The 22,886-nt window shown below is 27.9% G+C and overlaps 1 protein-coding gene across 2 annotated transcripts; it reads left to right on the top strand.

Moving 5' to 3' along the window:
- Positions 1 to 200: 200 nt before the first annotated feature.
- LOC130669825 (homeobox protein aristaless-like) lies at positions 201 to 18,368 on the top strand. 2 transcript variants are annotated; one of them, XM_057472924.1, is made up of 4 exons: positions 201 to 550; positions 12,677 to 13,187; positions 15,103 to 15,148; positions 17,602 to 18,368. In XM_057472924.1, the coding sequence occupies exons 1-4, from the start codon at positions 310 to 312 to the stop codon at positions 18,322 to 18,324; spliced, it is 1,521 nt and encodes a 506-aa protein (XP_057328907.1). In that variant the 5' UTR covers positions 201 to 309; the 3' UTR covers positions 18,325 to 18,368. The 2 variants fall into 2 exon arrangements, with proteins under 2 accessions (XP_057328907.1, XP_057328908.1); XM_057472925.1 differs by lacking the exon at positions 201 to 550 and adding an exon at positions 6,006 to 6,701.
- Positions 18,369 to 22,886: the final 4,518 nt, after the last annotated feature.

The following is a 22,886-nucleotide window of genomic DNA, read 5'->3' as shown; positions in this document are numbered from 1 at the left end:
CTTTTTTTCGTATATACAACTATTATTGAACAATCCATAAATTGAAAATTTCAAATATATCTACATTAGTTTTACATTTTTACCAAGTTATGCAAAAATGCATAATGCTATGATTACAATATATGTATTAATAACATAAAAAATAATACTTAATATATGATTATTAAATTATTTTGATTCATAAATTCATTTGATATTATATGCTTCCAAAATGAAATAACATTACGAAACACATGTATTAACATTTTGTATATATATATATTTATTGAATTGTGTCTTGAGTTATAAATCATTTAAAACTGCTGCGAAATGGACTTAAGTACGACGTCATCATCTACTCGACATAATCATCAACAACTAGTTGTGCCAGTGGATCAAATTAATTTAGTTACCGACATAGATCAAAGGAATAATAAAACAACACAACGTGTCGCCAAAAGTGTCTTTAGCATTCGTAGTATTGTAGATCTCGAAAACATAAATAATCCAATAACGGAAAGACTTGCGTTAACAGTAGACGATTCATCAAAAAATAACAACAATTCTGAAGGTTTGCATTTTACTTAGTTCATTGTTTAGAATATTTATTTTTTATCTTTTTATATATAAATAAACTATTATTATTGCTATTATTTATTATTTTATTATAAAATTAATAGTATAAGCTCATAAAGTATTAATATTCATACCAATCGTTATAGAAATTTCATTTGATTAATTATTAATTACATCAGATTATAATAAATGCAAGTCCAAACATTTTACCAAAATTTTTGTGTTTCACTTCAATATTATCAAATTTAATTTAAAATAATGAATCCAAAACGGACTGAATCACTTTTATACTAAATATTCAATGATTGTTATATATTCCTTACTTTATTAAATCTGTATAAAGATATATTATACATAATGAACTTTGATAATTAAAACGCACCTATTATCAAAGAGAATTTTATCATATCAACACCATTGATTTTATTTGATATTGTTAAGTAATTGAGTAACTACAGTAATAACAATAAATATATTAACTTTAAAAGTATTTTTCATATATGTTAATTAAATACTTAGCATTTCGTCAATGCAGAATAATTAATCTTCTTTATATATATATATATACTTGCAAAAATAATCTAAACCCAATTAAAAAAAAAAAAAAACAGGATCGAAAAACCTGGCCCTAATAATTTTTAGGATATTAAGTAATTCCACACACACCATTCACTATAAATTGTTTAACATATTTTCACTATGCCCGGGTGAAAAAAAAAATGTATAATTATATTTAATTATGTACAATTATATATGGAAAATGGCCATATTTATAAATTGTATATAATTATATAGAAATAATAATAACCTATATAATATATTTAAACTCGATTGAACTACTGTTTCTCTATTCCATTGATATATTATGCTTCTAACAAAATTAAATTTTTTTTTAAATATAATATAAGGCCCGCAAATCATTAATTATTAATTATTTTCTTGTGAAATAGATTTGTTGTTGTATAATGACTCACGATAATGATGATTACAAGGCAATGCACATTAAATTATTGACTGTTGAACAATAAAATTTCCAGTCTTATAAGATAAAAGTGGCAGGAATAAAAATCAATAAAAAAAACAAACACACACATATATACGATCATCCTGCTGCCAATAATATGTGGTATGACCAGATCATAAATAATCTCGACAGCAGCAGGGGTTTTACGCCTGTATTATACGTGCTAGAGCTCGCGCTGATTGGCTGACCCAAGCAAGTCGCTAATTGTGTTTTATTAGGCGCTCACCGTAAGCACTCGTCTATTCTCAATAATTTGTTTATTTTTTCTCTTCTTAATTTTAATTAACACTTTATTTTATTGTAAACCTAATATCCGTTAAAACTATTTCTATAAAATAATATATACACTTTATTTCTGATAATTCACTGATATAATGATCAGCTTATCATAAACCAATATATATATATATATATATTTATGCTATGTGATTCTAAAATAATATGATTGTGAACAGCGCCCTGCGTTCAGTATAATACTTTGTTGCGTGACGATGATATTAGCCAATTGGCCCATTAATCGCTCCGTCGGTGCGTGACAGCCGATCGCTGGCCACTGCACACACAGAGTATCCATTTAAAGAAAAGTAATTGCTAATCACTAATTACAAAACACAACACACTATCCGTCCAATTAACTATATCAACATTATCATGTATATAAATATTGGAGGTGTGCGAATAGTTATAACGTATACGAATACATCGTAGCGAATCACATTCAATTATTCGATTCAAATTTTTAATCAAATAATTTTTATTTTCAAATTATCCGTAAATTTCAGAATATTTCAAAAACTTTACAATAATTCAAACATTTGCATACTTTTCAACGACTTTAAATTATTTTATTTATTATATTATCTAATAACGAAAATTTTTGTTGGACCACTTATATGGATATGAATCTGTGAAATAAAATAATCACTTTTAATTACTTAAAAAAATCAAGTTTCCATTAGATAGAAATTCAAAAATTTTTAAATTAATCCAAATTTTCCAAATTCAAATAGAATAGCTTTATTCGATTCACACATCTCTAATAAATATATAAATATATGTTATAATATTTAAATGTAAATTAAAAATCTTATCCATTAGTATTGTTATTGTTTTTTATTATAAAAATTAATATCATTATAAGAATGTGTTATATATATACACATACACAAGTTTTTTTTTCCTCATTTATTTCCGGTTTTAGAGTATATAGTCCTGCTCGCACTACGCAGCCACAAATGAGGAAATGTCTAATTGCTTTTGATATACACATTGCTTTAATATTATCTTTATCCAACATACCGGATATACATATAAGAACCAAAACATTTATTTACTATGTATTTACGAGTGACAACACTGTACACACCCAATAAATTTAAATGTCTTTAAATCGTCAACGAAAAATAACGATTATATATATGTACTGTAGTAATTACTTTTCCTTTTTTTTATTTCTTTATCTTAATTAACCTGCATTATTTAATAATTTTTTAATTAAATGGTTAATATTTTAAACCTTAGACAATAATATATTTACATGTGCATGGTATTAATGATATTTCGGGTTTTATAAAATATTTAATTACCGGTTTGATAAAATCGTTTGTAAAATGGTGGTGCATTTTAGTGTATGTCCTCGGAAGCGGTTATTCACCTTTGTAATTAATATTTTATGTATAATATCATTATACGATACAACCCTAATAGTTAACCCACAACACATATACGCTCATATATAACCTAATAGAGATTTTTTTTTCTTAAAAGATAATCGCTTACGCATTTACCGCCTGTTGTACAAAAATTTGGGGCAGAATAAACCTTTTGATTTTTGCAATCCAAATAAACTTTTCAATAAGTACATCTAAAATATTAATTAGGCTTGATTTGTTCTTTTATTTTCTGAATTAATGTTTATTTTAGAACAAAGTTATTTTGACTATTATTAATAGCAGTCATACTATAATAAGTTCAACTTATTATACTTTGATCATTTTATTCTTTGGGTAATAACAGGTGTGATTGAGACAGAAAGCGAGTGGACAGAGATGGTTTTGAAATACCAGTTTTTCAATCGGAGATTTCGTTAATTCGGAAGTTACTTTTGTTATTTAGATGTATATACTATTATGTATATTAAGAACTTAAATTGGAAAAATAGCCATTCATTTAAAAATTATGAGTTATAAATTAAAAAATGATGTTTTATGTGTAAACGGCATCTATCGGAAAAAAAAAATCTCGGCAACGGTTGGTCCTGCGGGCCAGCCCGAAAACTTCCCGCTGTATTGAGCATAAAGACCTTAAAAACATCAGTACAAATACGTTTTCGCATGCGACTGTTTTGTTAGGAACTTTTCAAGCTCAAAAGAGTTACATTTTATGTTAAACTTTTTCAGCGTTTTTTAAATATTTATTTACAATTATGTTCAATAAAAAAAAATATATTTAAGCAAAAATCAATATAAGTGATCGAAGTAAGGATTTAAATGAGTTCTGACTCAGATCAGAGCGTTAATACGCGTTACCGAATTGGTCTGGGTTCGATTCCCAGTTCGGGCTATCTATATTTTTCTCAATTTATCTATAAATTGTCTTATTTATACACGAAATATCTAAGAAAAATATTGAAAACGGTGATTTTTTCAATTTTTTTGTCGATAATATTATTTAAACTGAAGAATGGTCAAAAAAGACCATAAGGTCGAAGATTTGGTATAATTTTGAATACATTTTAGTACATTATACTATTCGATTTACTTTGGAATTGAAAGCTTGAAAGTTTACTCTACCTTCCACCCGATCAAAGCGAATCAAAAAATAATCAATTTTCTATGATTCTCAATATAATTCAATCGAAAGAGCCAAACGTAATATTAAATCATGATTAAAAGTTAATTGAAGAAAACCATTGAACTTAACAAAGTCCAAATAGTTTTTTAACGTATGACATATGCTTCAAACTATTATGAATTTTCTGTTTAGCTCCAAACCGTCATCCACCCTCTCTCCCTTTTTATTATAATCATGTTAAAAAATATACTCCTCGAAGATCTCACTAAAAACGAATCAGTGAAATTCACTGAAAATTAATGAATATTCACTGGCAACTATAGCTATAAGTATACCACTGGTTAAATTAATATGGTATACTTATAAATAGCTGAAAAAGTATAATGACTTATCCCGCTGATTTGCAGTTAATTTTACTAATTCATTTTTAGAGAGATACGGGTTCTGTGCCAAAATTTAAAGACTATAATATATGTAATCCATCTCTCTCTTTCTCTCTCTCTCTCTCTCTTTCGTTTATATTCGTTACTATCAGAATTAGATAATTTAATTTAACAAATTAAGTAGTACATCTGAGTTGAAACAAATTTTAAGCTTTTTAAACAAAAAATATTCGTTAAATTCACGGAATGGTGTTGACTTGATAAAAATTTGTAACTGCGTATAAATATAATGTAATAATGATTATTCATGCAAACATATAATAAAAAATATAAAACTTATAAATATTGTATCCAATAATATAAAACGTAAAAAAAAAATAATATATAAATAACAGTTTCAAGACAGCGAATAAAAGAATGAAAATAATTTTATACAGTTAAATAAAATAAAAATACGTGGTCGTAATAGGCACGCGGCGCGCATAAATATAGCACTCTCTGGTCTCTGCTAAAACTACGGTTGATTGTCAAATTATCGATAATATCGATAAACCAACAATGGCCACGGCGGCCGTGCGCAGTTAAGTATTTGGATTTGCGGATGTGGGTGGAGAAGAAAGAACATGAATAGGACAAAAAAAATAATGAAAAAAAAAAACGTTCTGTATATCATTCACAAGTATCAGCACAAAACCACAAAAAATCGAGTTTATACATATATATATATATAAGATTTCGTCAAATTTTATAAATTACTTAAAAATATATCTTATCCATAAAATAAAAGAGCGCACCATGGATATACACTTTTTTCATGTAAAACTTTAAAGTTCTTTTTCCTAATATAATATATTATATTTTTTTTTTTTTTTTTTTTGTATACAAAAAAAATAGTGAAAAATCTCAAGTAATTGTAACTATATCAGAATTAATAGTAAGATCAAAAATCTCCAATTATATGTACACGCGAGAATTTTTAGCTTACAATAAAACTTTGGAGGTCAGAACTGACAAAGTTGAAAAATAGTAAAAATCAAATCCAAGTTAACTAAGGGCTTGTATACTATGGAGTTAAAAATATTAATTTATTAAAATTATTAAACATATATATGCATATATCTCAATGGGAGGAGATTGATCGAAGAAACACAAAACACTATTGGCTATGTGCAAGTTGTTTGGGCGGTACACTATGTTATGTTTTACTCGCACGAAGGAGTAACGAAAACCTCATCGCGCAATAAAGGAGAGAAAAGGGGCAGCTCTCTGTCACGACAACGAAGTAGGGAGAATTCCACCGCAGTAGGTTCCATCTGACGTGTACGAGCAATATCGTACTTTTAGAACGCAGACGCGGCAAGTTGCTCTACAAGCGCAGTCGTAAAAAAATACTCGGTCTGTAAAGTTCCATATTGTGCATCTTATTTGTGTTTTTCATTCTACTATTATGTTATTTGGCTACATTTATCTTTCAAGTTTCTTTCAAATATTTTCAAATTACTGTTAAATCAAAGTTTATTAAAGTATATTACAATCTGTGAAAAAAAGCTTATTCATATATAAAACATTTAATTCTATTAAATAATGTTAATTTTGACTAATACTCTATTATTAAATAAAGTAAAGTATAATACATATGTTTGTAAAACTGTATATTTTATAATTCAACTTTAGTGTAATTATAATAAACTTAAAACGCGTTGATGTGAATTGGACATTTATATATAAAAAAATATGTATAATACTAAATTATATCTAGGCGAAAATGAATTGAATGCTTATCAATAATTTTATAGTTATAAAACGTTTGTAATAAATGTATGCATTTCATTCAATTTCGTTGCTAAACGCGCCGTCGGCTCATAATATGAACAATAAAATCTAAATGTGGATTATAATATATAACTTTTAACAAAAATATCATCAGTTAATGACTTCTGAATTAGGTAGGTGTTTATATGTGTGTATTTTTTTTTATTTTAAATAAAAATTATGTAATAATTTTTTAACATCTAAACATGGATTAGTGATATATATAAAAGTGAATATTAACTCATTCAGAGTGCCAATTGTACCACTTTTTGGAATTAGTAGTTCGATTTGCACTCTGAAGTAGTTAATATTCACTTGTCTTCACTTATTCATGTTTATAGAGAATAAATTTTTGATCTATGTTAGTAATATATATAATCATATATATATTTTAAGTTATCGTTATTACTCATAAATACATTATGTATTGTTGAAGTTTTTAATGTAATTAAAAGTTTTTATTAACAATATTAGATGAATATTAATATGAACACAGGAGAACTAATGTTTTTAATAATATTTGACATATTAAAACTCAAATTTAAAAGATACGAAAATATCCGCTATAAAACCTCCATTCTTACACCCCCACTATAGAGTTTTGCACCTTTATTATTTTAATAAATGAACTAACCGAGGAACAAGGAAATTAGCCTCTCACGCTGTGGCAGGTAGTGGTTATCTCGACTGAGCTCCCAGTTAATGACAACCCCTACCTCTTAAACCATTACACGATCAAGTATATATATATATATATATATTATGAAATCTACCATCAACAGAAGATATATTATAATTGTGTCTTAAATACCAAAATTTGCTTATCTATCTTAGTTACCTATGTAAACCATCATATATTCCGTCAAAATTTTAATAATAATTTGAATGCAAAAACTAAAATAATTGATATGTACATAGAAAGAGAGAGAGAGAAAGGGTGATTTCCAACTGGCTTAAATATTAAAAGTAGAACTTTATTTACGACAATAATATACTTACAGTAATAATTGAACATCATTAAGCATTTAATATGAGAGACAAATTCAATTTCACTACGATATTAATTAATATTTTTACTTATTCAAATGCATAGTTATTATTTTAAAGAAGGTTCTTATTGAGTATGTACTTTAATATGTACTTTAATATGTAAAAATAATTGTTGGAAAATCCAAAAGCGCACACCTCAATCGCTCATGATAATGATTGATGTTTGATTTTTTTATTACTATTTTTATTATATTATTATTTTAATTATTTTGGTGCCTTATTAATTATTATATTTAACTTATAATTTATTAATTTTATTTTTAATTTTATATTTTTAGAATGTTTCTTTCAGTTTAATTTTTATTATTTAAACTTTTTTGACTTCCCGCTGAAAAAATTGAAAATTAAAAAAAAAAAAGTCAAGTTAGTGGTTTCGGTCTGACTTTTGAAAACCGAGTTTTGATCAGATCTCGACGTTTCAACGTTCGAGGGAGTTATTCTGACTAATTTCAAGATGATGTCCGAACGTGTTTATGTGTGTACGTACGTAAGTATGTAAATATTCTGTAACTTTTGAAGGATAAACCGATATTGATCTCCAACGTAGCATTCGACAAGGCTTGTTTATTCCTACAAGCTGTAAAAAATTGAGCTTGATCGGTAAGGTGAGTTTGGAGATATTCCAAAAATAAAATTTTTTTAAATCTGTTTGTTTTGGATAACTTGTAATGTGCTCGATGGATTGATTCCAAAATTTAATCAGCTCTCAAACTTTGTAAACCGCGTCGAATGCCACCTCAGCCATCAAAATCGGTTTATATGTTCAACAAAAACCGTTGTCGAAGGAATTTTAAAAAAATTTTCTTTTTAGTTTTTTCGAAATTTTTCAAAAACTACTCGATAAATCAATTCCAAAATCTGATCAGCTTTAGAACTCAATAAAACGCGTCGATTGCCACAACCGTCTCAATCAGTCAATTCGTTTGAGAGATATCGTTGGAGAAAAAATGATAAAAAACGTTTTTTTTTTTCGAAAACAATAGCATAAAAAGTATCCACAACAATGTTTTCGAGCTCAAGGAGCTCAAAAACAGCGGGAAGTTTTGGGGCTGGTCCGCAGGGTCAACCGATAGACAGATTCTTTTTAATTTTTCGCTTTTTTTTCTTAGATGTCGCTTTTTATTTTTCAATTATACTGTCACACTAGTGCTGTTCCAGTATTTAACGGAGGAAAAAATGAATAATAATAATGACAGCTGAAATTAATCGTAAATAATAATAGTTTTTACGTTTTTATTAATTACAATTAAACAAAAAGGATTTAGTGATTTTCAAAAGGGTGACCAAAAATGCAAAGATAATAAAAAAAAAAAAATAAAGTCGACAAGTCGTTTTTTTTTTAAAGTTATCGTGTTTTCCAAAGTCCGAACTCTACAACTGACGCACATGGAGGCTTATTCGGACTAATTCAATTTTTTATAAATTAGTTTCATTATGAATCAACTAAATGTAACATTGAAAAATGTTACTTAATAAATTTCCTTGAAAATGGTATATACTTTAAACAACTTTGGTGTACTATCCCTTGTAGGAAAAAAAATATTGACAACGGGGCCGGTCTTGGCACAATACTGGGCTACCCAGACTTGGCCTCCAAAAGTTGGTCCGAGATCCGTCCAACGTTGAAGTGACGAGCCTCGGTTCGCCAGTCTTGGGCCAAGATTCAGCCACTACTCAAGTAACAAGCTTTGGTTTGTCAGTCTTGGGACAAGGTTTAGCCAATACTCAAGTAACAAGCCCTGGTTTACCAGTCTAAATAACAAATGGTACCTAAAAACCTCTGGCTTCTGTGAATAGCGTAACAGCCTAGTGGATAAGACACTTGCCTAGCAGCCATGAAGGACCAGGTTCGAGACCCAGCAAATGCAAAAAAAATTGGTTTCATCAATCTACCTGATTTCTCTGTGTACAAATTTATTTCCATATGTTACCATCACGCACATGCTTACTAATTTTTTTCTTTTTTTTTTGTTTAATTTATTTTTAATAAGTATAGGTGCTTATTTAACAACAGTCTTGGCACAATACTGGCTCTCGATATTGGGGCAATACTTAAATGCAGTCTTGGCACAACACTGTTACTCAAGCTTGGCTCGGTGTTATCATTTCAATGCTTAAACAAACTTGGACCTAGCTTGGACTTCCAGCTTCCCCCAGAGTTAATAAGTCTTGCGCCAAGCCTCGACCAAGCTTGGGCCTATTGTTTATTCCTATAAGGGATAAAGCACATAGTCAACGGTTTTGCGATTGCAGAGTGCAATTATATATATAATAATACTAAATTTTTCAAATAGTAGATTTGACAGTCAAAATTTACATACGAAAAATGAACAATATAATAAATATATATATAGTATTTTAAAAAATTCTAGTTATTACTATATATATTGATATAAATTACTTAAAGTAATTTTGATAAATTGAATAATATTATAAAGCATCATCAAGGAGATTTAACAAAATCTAATTCAGCAATGAAATGAAATATTTGATAATGAGTTAAAAACTTTTATCAGTGTGTTAAAACACTTTATTTATAATTTATTATAAACATAGATTAGACATCATTTTGTTAAGTATGGATCTTAAATAGACATCAATCTATTTGTTTTTTTATCTTTATATATATCCATGTTCCACACGACCACCCTGAGTGTGTTTACATGGAATTGATTCGTCGCTTGCGGTACGAACAAAGAGCGGCAGCAGTGGACTGCAAAGGTTATGTTAAATGAATTAGACATAGGAATTTAAGCTAGAATGAATTGCTCAGAGATTTCATTATTATAGGTATATTATTATTGTTGTGTTGTTCGTCATCTTGATTCGTTGTCATAAAAACAAGATAAAAACAAAAAAAAAACAAAAAAAAACCATGTGCAAGATAAGTGCGTGTTATTCTGAGAACAACGAATACGACGATTGTGGTCACATGACAAAATGATGAAGCAAACATCTCTAAGAATCAAAATGAAAAAACAAGGAGAATGTGACTTGCCTGGACTAGGCACCTGTGCACATTACTACATCTGGATATTCTGGATACCCAAAATGCTATTAACGGCCGTAAAGTTATACAATGAAATGAAATAAAAAAATTAAAAAAAAAAAGATTTCAATCAAACAAAGTTGAATGATAATAAGTATTTTCAACACAAAAATGTAATTACAAAAAGTATCTAATAAAATGATCATTTAGTAAATATTTTACAATATTACAGAACATATAATATAATAATTTTCTTACTATTTGCCAATATAGTAACCTAATTCTATGATGTTTTTTTAAAAGCCTAATATATAATTAATAATTATGTAAATTGATATTTAATGAGATATAAAGAGCAAGTGAAGTAGACGCAACAAGGATAAAGAAAATGTTTCCGGCTTGCACATGTTCTCATACGGGCGGACGTTATTTTTCCGTTGTGTAACGTAAAGTCTCACTATATAAATATATATATATATATATTTCTACATATGTCAGTGTATGTGTTAGTACAGGCTGTGTATATGACACGTGTATGTACATTAGCTGTAGCTTAACGCGATTAAAAAGGACATAATGATTACCATCAATCATTAACAATTACTGAGCGCATAAGCAAAAAAAAATATAATTACATATCATTCATCAAACATCTCTGTATATATATTTATACATACAGGCGAGCGTATGTGTGTGTGTGTGTGTGTGCTTTGTATACATATATAAGCGACTTACCACGAGCTGAAAAGACTTAAAATTTAATTTTTTTGCTGTGAAATTTAAGTATATTAAAACGAAAACAATGTTTTTTTCTCACCTCCGGGCGGAAAGTGCAACTTTCGTCCCGCTGTGCGAAACGGTTGCCGCTTTCCGCCTCCGTCGAGGAGAAAAATAGTATACACTCCTCGGGAAGTAAATAAGAAAGCCTCGGTCAACAATTACATGTGATCTGAGACATTTCTTACTTTACTTCCCTAGGTGTGTAATATACTATTTCTCACCTCCAGGCGGAAAGCGTCAACTTGATTTTGCACAGCGGGACGAAAGTTGACGCTTTCCACCTGGAGGTGAGAAAAAAATATTGGAAAATCCAAAAGTGCACACCTCAATCGCTCAATTTATTTTTAATCATTACTTTTATTATATAATATTAATGTATTTTTTTTATTATCAACTTTTATTCAACTTACAAATTATCAATTTGATTTTTTTATTTATTATTTTCAGTTTAATATTTTTTTTTAAATATCCTGCTTTTTGTCTTAGATGTCGCTTTTTTTTCAAACATATTAATATGCTAGTACTGCCACCAGTAGTTTATAGAGAGAAACAATGAAAAAAATAATAACAACGGTAAAAATAGCAGCTAAATTTTTCACGAATAATCAGTTTTCACGTTTTTTATTAATTACACCAAAACAAAAAGGATTCAGATAGTAGTTTTGGAAAGGGTTCTTGTAATAAAAAATACAATAATAATAAAAAAAAAACTAACTCGATAAGTCTTGTTTTTTGAAAGTTATCGTGTTTAGACGAGTCCGAACACCACAATTGACGCACTGAGGGCTTCGGACTAAATCATTTTTTAAAAATTAATCACATCATGAATAAAATAAGGATTGCATTGAAAAATGTTCCTTAATAAATTTCCTTTAAAATGGTATATATCATTAACAACTTTGGTGTACTATAATAAAGAAAGTAAAGAGGATTTAAAGCCAGTGAAAGGGCCTAGAGTGAGAGAGCGACAGTAAAGCACACTCAATGCTTTTGCGATTGAGGTGTGCAAAATAGTACACACTTCTTGGGCAGTAAATAAGAAAGCCTCAGATCACATGTTTGTTTACCTCGGCCAACAATTACAGGTGATCTGAGACATTTCTTATTTTACTGCCCTAGGTGTGTAATATACTATTTTTTTATTATAATGCAATGGACAATAAATTAAAATTAAATGTTCTTCCGATAATGTATACTTATTGTTGTTAAAATAAAAAATTAATATAATTATACATTATATTATTGACAAAACAAATGAAAAAAAGAAAAAACTGTATTTATTAATTCCAGATAACGTAGAAAAGAGACATGATTCTATCTCGCAGGACTATTTTTTAAAGAATGCTAATGATCCCAGCAGTAAAAATCAATACTCTGAAAATAAAATTGTATCGACTTCGTTGTCATCACCTCTATCATTACCATCAGTACCACAGTCATCATCACCGTGTAAAATACTTGAGCTAGATAAATTAAAGCAACCTCAAAATTTTAGTGGAAATCAAATGGGAATTTTAACCTCGGATGAAAATCGAATGGAAGATGAGGACATTGATCAACCCCAAACTGGTTCATCTGGTACTACTGCTGTTATTACTGCTGCAACTGTTACGACTGCAACGACTGCTGCTACTACCACTGTTGGTACAGCACCACCTACAAGCCCAGAAAGTGATGCAGAAATTGATGACTTTACACCTAAAAGAAAACAAAGAAGATATAGAACTACTTTTACAAGTTTTCAACTCGAAGAACTAGAGAAAGCATTTTCCAGGACTCATTATCCCGATGTCTTCACTAGGTAGACAAATTTATTTTATTATTTTAATATGTTTTATATATAAATATCTAATTATTAACAAACTATTTTTTATTTCACAACACTAATATAAGTCGATCATAATCCTTTTATAACGATCAACAGACAGTTTTTAGCACGCTAATTGGATTTTATAGCAGTCTGGTTTTATTGGATAAATTGCGTATCTTTCTTGCTAATAAAATTAATGTCACTAAAAGTTATTTTTGGAATCCCATAATCTTCTATATCTTGTTCAGAATATTAAAATCTAAAGCTGATAAAAGACAATATGTCAGATATATTGTTCACATACTTGATATATTTTTTAAGTTAATTGTAGACTAAATGTGCAATGAATTATGTATACATAATATGAATTTAAAATTATTTCTTACATGATTGAATTTAAAGTTTTTCGTGGCCATTGTAAATTTTACTATTTTCATTGATAAAATGTTGTTGTAATTAATTTATAGTTGCCAGTATTGATAAGCAATAATTAATATACATTATTGATATTTATTTAACTTAATTATATTTTGTCTTTTATCTATATGTTGGTATATATTGTAAAAAGAAAAAAAATTGCTGGTTTCACTGCAAGCATCAAGACTTCTGATCCACACTACACGTGGACTTTCTAAAGATCTTATTAAGATAAGAATAATTAGGTGCTTTGTAACAACTACTACATCGTAACTTAGTGTGTATAACTTATTTTCGTGTTCTTAAAATATATTTTTTTATAAAAATCATATTTATTACATTTAAAGTAAATGATATAAGAATTTAAAATTTTTGTAAAATTTAGGTCTATGCAAATAATTTTCGTAGACACTGTGCCTGAAAGAGTTTAAACAAAAAATAACTTATTATTTAAAAAATTCGTCAATTAATAAGAGAGAGGGTATAAAAAAGGAGCAGACAAGGTATACAAGACTCGCTTTCGGGATCGCGGAAACAATTATCGTTATTAAGTTCAACCGCCCCGCGCGCCCTTGAAGTTCCTCACTGTCTTCATAATCTTTTTTTTTTTTATTTTCTTTTGAAAAGGATGTTCGAAACTTACTCTGGATACAACCGAACGTTTCTCGGGAAGTTGGTTAAACCTTTCCGGTCATAAAATAAAATTACTACAAACAAAGGGCTACGTTTTCTTTTGTATTATTATCAATATTATTATTTTTTGTTGTTGTTTTATAATTTGTAAAATATTGATACGAAAAATAATATATAAATTTATATTTTCAGTACTTTTTTTATATTTAAAATATATATACGTAATCACAAACAAATCAATAATTGTTTTGAGGATAATTATAATGATGAATTACATACATTTTATTTACGATAATGATAATAATAATAATACCTTATTAATTATTATGTTTGTCTGTATAAGTATAGTAATGTATTATATATATTATGATAAAGATTGTAATAGCATTAAAAACTCTTCTTATGATAATTTATCGTAAATATTAAATTTTTTTAAGTAGTAGTTTATTTTTTTAATGTATGTTGAAAACTTGTTAAATTCAAAGTTTCGTTTGAAACTAAATGACTATATATATATTCATAACGAAGGACATTTGCGCGCGCTTTAAGTGTTAGTTGGCAAAAAAAAAGTTGAGGTATTATAAAAGAATCGAGGTTACAGCCTTCTCTCTCGTGAATGAAAATAATTATACAACTTGCCACATTTACAACACGCTGCTATTACTGTGAAAATTTATAATTTTTATGTTGCATCTAAATCTAAAAACATATATATATATGTATATAAGCACGCAGTCAAATTCTTATAAGTTGAATTTCTTTTTTTTTTTTTATTCTATAATTATGATGTTTTTTAACTATTTAATACATACACCCATACAATACACACTCTAATAAGATTTTTTATAATTTTCAGAGAGGAACTTGCTATCAAAATTGGTCTTACAGAAGCTCGTATTCAAGTAAGCGATAATTTTACTATTTGTGCATATGTTAACATAATGTCAAAAATATTAGTAAAATCATCAACAAGATTCTTTACTTTATGAAATATTAGATGAAACGTTCAAGTTTCACTTGATAAACTGTAAATAATTTTTTGAGTGTAAAAACAAATTAAATATACGGTGAGGAATTTTTTTATTTTATTAAATACCCTCCTCGGGGTAAACTTAATTTTTATATAGAGAAGAGTTTCATTTATAGTATTAATAAATAAAGACAAAAACAAAAAAATAATGAAAAGTGAAATCCCTAATTTAAAAAAACTATTTAAAACGATTAAGAAAAAAAATTTTAAAATACTTTTTAATATGCTTTTCAATACTTTGAATACTTTTGCATCGCCTTTATTATGGGAATTTATCATTGCAAATCGTTTATTCTTTTAATCAGGGATACGAAAAATTAAATTTATATCCATATATTAATCATTTGTTTCTTATATTGCATTAAACATTGTTTTTATTGAATATAAATTTATTTAAACATAAAAACTTATTGACTCCGAAATTATTCCGCTGAGATATAAACTTACTTCACTCCGTATACACGCGTCGGAGTAAAAATAATATTTTCACTTCCGATTTTTTATAGTGTAATAAACTATTAATATATACAAGTAAATAAAATATCGATTGAGTATTTCATAATATAATTGATAATAAATAAATCTCTATTTGTATTATTAGGTCTATTTATTACTAAAAAAACTACGAAAAATTAATGAGCGTTGACTAGATTTTATTAAATTTTCGTAAAATATAAACTACCGAAATATTAAAAAAATGGAAAAAAAAAAGTAGACCTACGGTGTGGTCCAAACCTGAATGTCCAGGAGTTGTTTGTCGGCGGTACCCTCTTTCAAGATTTATTCCCCTCTTTTCCACAACTACGCGCGCGCAGTTGATGATGATCGTTCCAAGACGATTCCCGGAAACACGACATATCGCGTGAGTCGCATTTTTCCCCCTATACCTTTATTATACCTGTACTTTTTTCTAGTTCATTTCTCTTTAAATTTAAAAAATATTTATTTCCGGATTTATTTTTGAAATTTTACCAAATCTACACTTTCAAATTAAGTAAATTTATATTCAGAGTTATTAATCATAGATGTACGTATGTGTTAAAAATTATTTGAATTTAATGATTTGGTTTTATTTTTTATATATAATCATTATAATAAACACATGAGTAAAAAGTATATAATTAAAATAAAAATAAATAAAATGTACCGCAAGTAAATATTATAAGCAAAAAAATAAATCGATTGGATGGATTAATGATCATACAGTTTTACTTGGGCGATCGAAGAGCATACAAATCGAATGGATAATAAGTCTTGAATGCCGACGGCTATAGTAATTAATGTGCCGCAATTAAGGTGGAAACGGCCGGGTTTCACCAGAGCACGTCGGCGCGTTTTGTTTTAAGTCAAAAGATTGTTTAGCTCCCTGCCGAGGGGGGCAATCCTCTTCTCCATAGGGGACCACTACTTCTTTTTCTATATAATCTATTCCCTTCTCTTACTTTCGATCAACTATAAATATATATATATAAGCCTTTGTACATTTTTTTTCCACTCAAATCTATCGATATATCATCACACATATGTACACATAGTTTTTGCCATAACTTTTTAATTTTATCTATCATTATTGGGTTTGATGAATAATAATTGAAACCGTGCTGAACATACTAAATTTTCATGTTTGACTCCAATCTTTTCAAAGTTATTCATATTTGTTTTTTTTTTTTTTTTTCACACTTTCGATGTATTATTTTTGAATTGAGAAATCCTGTAGCAATATTTAGATTTAAAAAAATGACAATATACCCTTATTTTTAATCAAAATTTTAACTCTTTAAATGTTGAAAACTTTTTTAGGAATAAAAATAATTTTATTTAATATATATATATATACATAAATCATTTATTTTCCGTATAATCATGATTTCATCATCAGGCGCGCGAGTGCGTCCTTCGCCAAGATGATTGGATAAGTTGAAATGTTGTTGACGATGTATGCAAAAAATATATGATATATAGATATACAGATATATATTATAACTTTCGCGCATTACTGCGTTCTGTCACGAAATACGTGGCCTGCCAGATTACGTCCTATATAGTCGTACTACTGATTTATTTATTTTAATATTAAAGGGTCTTATTTGTTAACTTGTGCTCTATGTATGTTTTATAGACAAAAAAAATCAAATAGACAAAAAATTTGGATTATTCACTTATTCATATAGATTTTGTTTGTTATAAATTATATATATAATATTGTATTCTATAAAATAAAAGAGCCAATTTTTCAACATTTAAAAATATTGAGAAAATCACCAGCATATATATGTATAATGTATGTAAATGACAAAAAAATAAAAATGATAAAATTTTTTATAGGTATGGTTTCAAAATCGTCGAGCAAAGTGGCGAAAACAGGAAAAAGTAGGTCCACAAGGACATCCATATAACCCTTATTTAAGTGGTACTGCAACACAATCATCGTCTACTGTTGTTACTCCAACGCTTCCACATCCATTTGCCCATCTAGGAACATTCGCTTTGCGTAAACCTTTTGAGACATTTCGTTACACACCTTTGGGACATGGGCCTGTTCTTAATTCTAGTTATGGAGTAGGCAGCCCTAGTAGTGGCAATCATTCTTATCATCGTGGACCTCCACCTTTAATATCACCACAAAGTATGCCAGGACTATCTTATACAGCGACGGCTGCGTCATTTCAAACTCTTTTAGCAAATATTTCTGCCGCACAACAACCAAAAATTTCATTGCATAGATCATCTTCGCCAACAACAACAACAACAACATCACCATCAATTATATGTGGTTCATCTCCAGCTGCTTCAACTTCACCTGCACTATCAATAGTACCTTCAGCATCAGCTATAACATTGCCAACTCCTCAATCTTCAACAACGGCAACTAATTCTAATGCAGAAACTAGATCCTCAACCGAATCATTATTATCTACTGAAACTATCAAAAATTTACCAGCAGATATTGATAGACGAACAAATAGTATTGCATCTCTGAGACTTAAAGCCCGAGAATTTGAATTACATTTAGAAATGTTGAGAAAAAATGGTGATTTAATTAGCTGAAAAAAAAAAAAAAAAAAAAAAAAAAACATTTTCATTATATTATACATATACATTATAAAGACTTTATATATATGATAAATAAAAAGAGATTTTCTATATGCTGCTATGCATTGCCATTATTATACGGTATAATATGTCCGAAAAAAAAAATATTATAAAACGTACACTGTAAAAAATTACGAGTTATTAAATAAATAAATTTTTGTACAAAAGTAAAAGGAAATTTTCTGTCTGCGGCATAATTTCAAAGTAAATATGGATAGCGATTTTATTTAAATTCTTATATCCACTCTAATAATAACGTAATTTTAATGTTGGAACAAATTTATATGTTTAATAAAGATAATTTAATATGCAATATCAAAAATAAATGATTTTTATAAATATAAAATATGTTGACTTGTCGTATATAGAGTATTTCACTGTGCAGGGTTTTTTTTTAAATTTATAATAATAAATTAAATTAACCCTCAGAATAAACTCTATTCTTAGGATATTAAATAAATAATAAACGTTTAGTATTCTCTCTGTACTTAAAATCCACGTTCACTCTGTACAATTTTTACAGTGTAAATACTTAATAATTAATAATTGACAATGAGTTAAATCACTATTATATAGTGTTAATTATAAATTCAATTTACTAAACTTGCCGCCACAATTATTAATTTATAATGACAAAAATAAATATAAATTTTGAAACACTCTGTAGAATTTTTCAGTTTAGAGTATCGGACTATAAATACGGTATATCATATATCAGATAAAAATATAAACGAAAAATAGTTATAATTTGAAAATAATTTATCGACTATTATTATACACAATTATTTTTTAAAAAAATCATTCGTCAATAAAAATAAAAGTTGATATTACATATATCAGTTAATTTGATTAGTGTTAACTCATATATATAAATGTGTAAAATAATTAAAGATATAAAAATGTTTGAAAAATGACTGGAATGTTTTATATAAAGAACACTTGCATAAAACAATTAGATTTTCAGTATTTGTAATTTTACTTATAATAATATTATCTAAAATATGTTAGTAAACAGAAAAAAACAATTATATTGATAATGATTTGGTTAAACTAAAAAATTTTCACGGATTGTAAAATTTATATTTATTTTTGTACATAAAGTTGTGTAACCGTATAATCATATTAATAATTACGAATTAATTAATAATTACTCCTAAAATCTTAACAGATGAAATACTTTTTATACACATATTATCAATTGTATGTATTAGATAAATATATATATATATAAGGAGCAATGACTATTACGTGAATTAATGTAAGTTTATACTTTTTTTATTTAATTTGTAGTACCGAAAATATTTTTGCCACAAAGTATACTTATTAGTATTATTTAGATTTATGTATCGATGCAATAAAATTAATTGTTTTTTTTTTTTTATATGGATACATACTTGAAAATAAAAAAATAATTTTAAAAGTTATCTTTTATAAACTATAAATATATGGTAATTGATTTAAAATTTATATCAGATATAACATTGCACTTAAATGTTATATGCTTGCTAAAATCATAAGTCTATTCTATATAAATAGAGTTAGGAGATATATATATATATATTTATGATGAGTCTCATCGTCTCGACTCATCGTCGTCGAAGATGAAGAATGCACAGCGTGACGGTCTAATTGAGGCCTTCTTGATTGCATTTACACCAGCAAGCTACCTCTGTATCCTCCCGTATCCTCCCGTATCCTCCCGTATTCACCTATCATTTTCCTTCTTATTCTCTCTCATCCTACTTATAAGCACATCCTTTTACTGCTTTCTCTCTGTTTATTCACACAAGTGTATATCTATATAGATATACTATTACGAGACACGTATACATTCACTATGCTATTATAAAAATGCATGTGGATGAGAGCTGTATTCGATGGAAGACCTTGGCGAGAGAATCAGAGATAATTTGTCCACCTGCGCGTGTAACAATCTCGTTTCCCTTCTTCTCGCGCGCCTCTACTCTAAAAACTTATCTGCACACTACTATACTTATTATGCTGCTACACACTCCATCACAGTCCACAGCTACTACTCACTTGTACTTATTCAACTTGATGACGGGATAACAACATCGTTAACAAAACTGTATCAACTGCTGATGATACAATTCTTTTATATATATTTCCTAAAATATATTAAGGAATTTTTATAAAAATTACTTAAAAAATAAATAATAATTATATATGTGTATAGAATTACATCTGATTTAATCCGCGGATGAGTATATGTAAAACTGCTCGGCTACTACTTGTGATGTGGTTGCAGCATATTGCCTGTGGTTTGCACCTCGTGTGGGAAAATCGAAAAGTTGTGATTTCTGTAGATTTATTATTATATCTACTTACTATAGATATATTTATATATGTAATAATAATAATACCCGTTATTTATCTTCTGAATACTGTCCACAATATAGATATATTATTATTAATTAAACGAAAAAATGAATGATTATGATATATATAGTAAATTTGTGTTTTCAATTCATGTGCAGGTGTTCCAGGTTGTTATTTTTTGTTATTTTTATTGTTTTATCATTTCTCTTTTTGATCGTTTAGCATGGTAGACTGTGGTATGTTGTGGTTTGTACCCATACCGCCACGACCCTCTGTGAGAGAATGATTAGTGTGGTAAGTTCGTGGCACGAACTTGTTTGTTCCCGACACTCTTTCTTCATCGTATCACCTTTTTCACTTTTTCACTTTTTCACTTTTTACCTTATTCCATTATATTATCATTTGAGTATCATCAAAACTACTCGTGTACATATATATTATAGTGGTGGTATGATGTTGCTGCGTTTAATATACATATTCTAATGATATAACTATATGAGTTTATTTTGCACAATATTGCTGTTGATAGAAAATAAGAGGTGAATTTGTAGTGGGAATGGGTTTTGAATTTTTGATAATCACGCGTTGGCTACCGTCTCGGTTATAACGTATATATATATATATATAAAATAAGTGCATGGATAAGAGAATGGAAGAGAAGAGATAAATCGGTGGATAGCGAAAAAATATAAAATAAAAAAATATTGCGAAAGAGTAAGAGAAAGAGAGAAAGACAAATTTAATCGAGAGGCATTATCTCAATCAGGTAAAACGGCAAAATTGCATTTACCTGTTTAAATGAATATTTGGCGGCGGAGACGCTGAAGAAAAAAGGTTCCGCCTTGAAATCCACGCGGCTGCTAAGTTAATTTACCATGGAATGCTGGGTAACGCCCTCAACTACCCTCAGCACATCGCGCGTTTCTATATATACTATACGCTCATCAGCATATATATATATATATATATATATATATATATTGTACCCCCACTACTATTATACTGAAAAATACTTTTTGTTAATTCTTTTCCGCCCTCTTATTCTCAAGATTAATCAAACGAATTTAAAGAAAAAAAAAACTTGTTTTTAACGCGTTCCAGCATCCCATCGACTACGTATATCTCTATATCTGATAATTAGAGTGGTAATTATACGATGATTAACAGAGATGGCTTCCGTGCAATGGTCCAACCTTTTATATGGCTTTCATCGAACCTCGTCGATTTTTCGTTCTTACGTACCTCCACATCTATACACATGTGCGTTCATACATTATTTATATACATCAGCAAATAAACCACACGCACATAACTGCTCTTATATATGTATTATACTTTAATTTTTATTTACACGTTTTACAATCTATAATTTTAATTACAATAATCATAAATGTTATGTTAATTTTAAATATATTTTTAATTATGATCCACATTAATTTTCTTATTCTATACAACTTTTTTCTTTTTTGTTTATTAAAATATTCCATCAAAATTAAAATCTGTGGTTTATTTTATTTGTTAATTTACAGAAGACCTGATGTCATAATGCACAAAGTCCCACACAAGATAATGAGGAGTAAACTAATTATCAAGTCGTTGGGCAAAACTATATTTCAAAAACCTTGCTGACAGCTCATAAGTATATTAATTGCATATGTGTACGTAAATGGTAGACTTGTATAATATATACAAGTGTATTAAAAAATAATAATAATCAGTCTACTCTCGTGCTAGATGGTTGAATAATTATAAAAACAAGAATTCGATCTGACCACAAATAAAATAAAACAAGAGAATTTATGTATTTTATTCAAATTATATCAATGGTAATAATGAAAAAAAATATAACATCAATAACGATGTAATATTTTGTAATTAAGTGATGAGATGGTTTTCATCTATATATATACCATTGTAATGCTCTCATTTAATATACTTGTGATAAAATAATATGATTTGGTGAAGTGAAACAAGAATATTTTTATAGGCGCCAGTTATAACTTAAAAAAAAAAATCTATATAGGTATATATGGTATTATTAAATTATATGATATAAGTATGGGTGCGTATTATTATATTAAAAAAGAATCGCGTCGTAAGAGATGAGTCTGTCTCATAAAATCAAGTGTTGACGATGGTCAACTGCCCATTACGTTGTTATTCCTATTGAAAGTGAC

Source organism: Microplitis mediator, chromosome 6, assembly GCF_029852145.1.
Source record: "Microplitis mediator isolate UGA2020A chromosome 6, iyMicMedi2.1, whole genome shotgun sequence".
NCBI lineage: Eukaryota > Metazoa > Arthropoda > Insecta > Hymenoptera > Braconidae > Microplitis > Microplitis mediator.
Note: the sequence above shows the minus strand (reverse complement) of the source record. Positions and strands in the feature narration are given on the sequence as shown.

Bases quoted from the DNA above. Each gene is read 5' to 3' on its own strand.
- LOC130669825 (XM_057472924.1), top strand. From the start codon at position 310: ATGGACTTAAGTACGACGTCATCATCTACTCGACATAATCATCAACAA. The intron at 13,188-15,102 runs GTAGACAAATTT...TATAATTTTCAG, and splicing joins TATCCCGATGTCTTCACTAG to AGAGGAACTTGCTATCAAAA. The intron at 15,149-17,601 runs GTAAGCGATAAT...AATTTTTTATAG, and splicing joins TTACAGAAGCTCGTATTCAA to GTATGGTTTCAAAATCGTCG.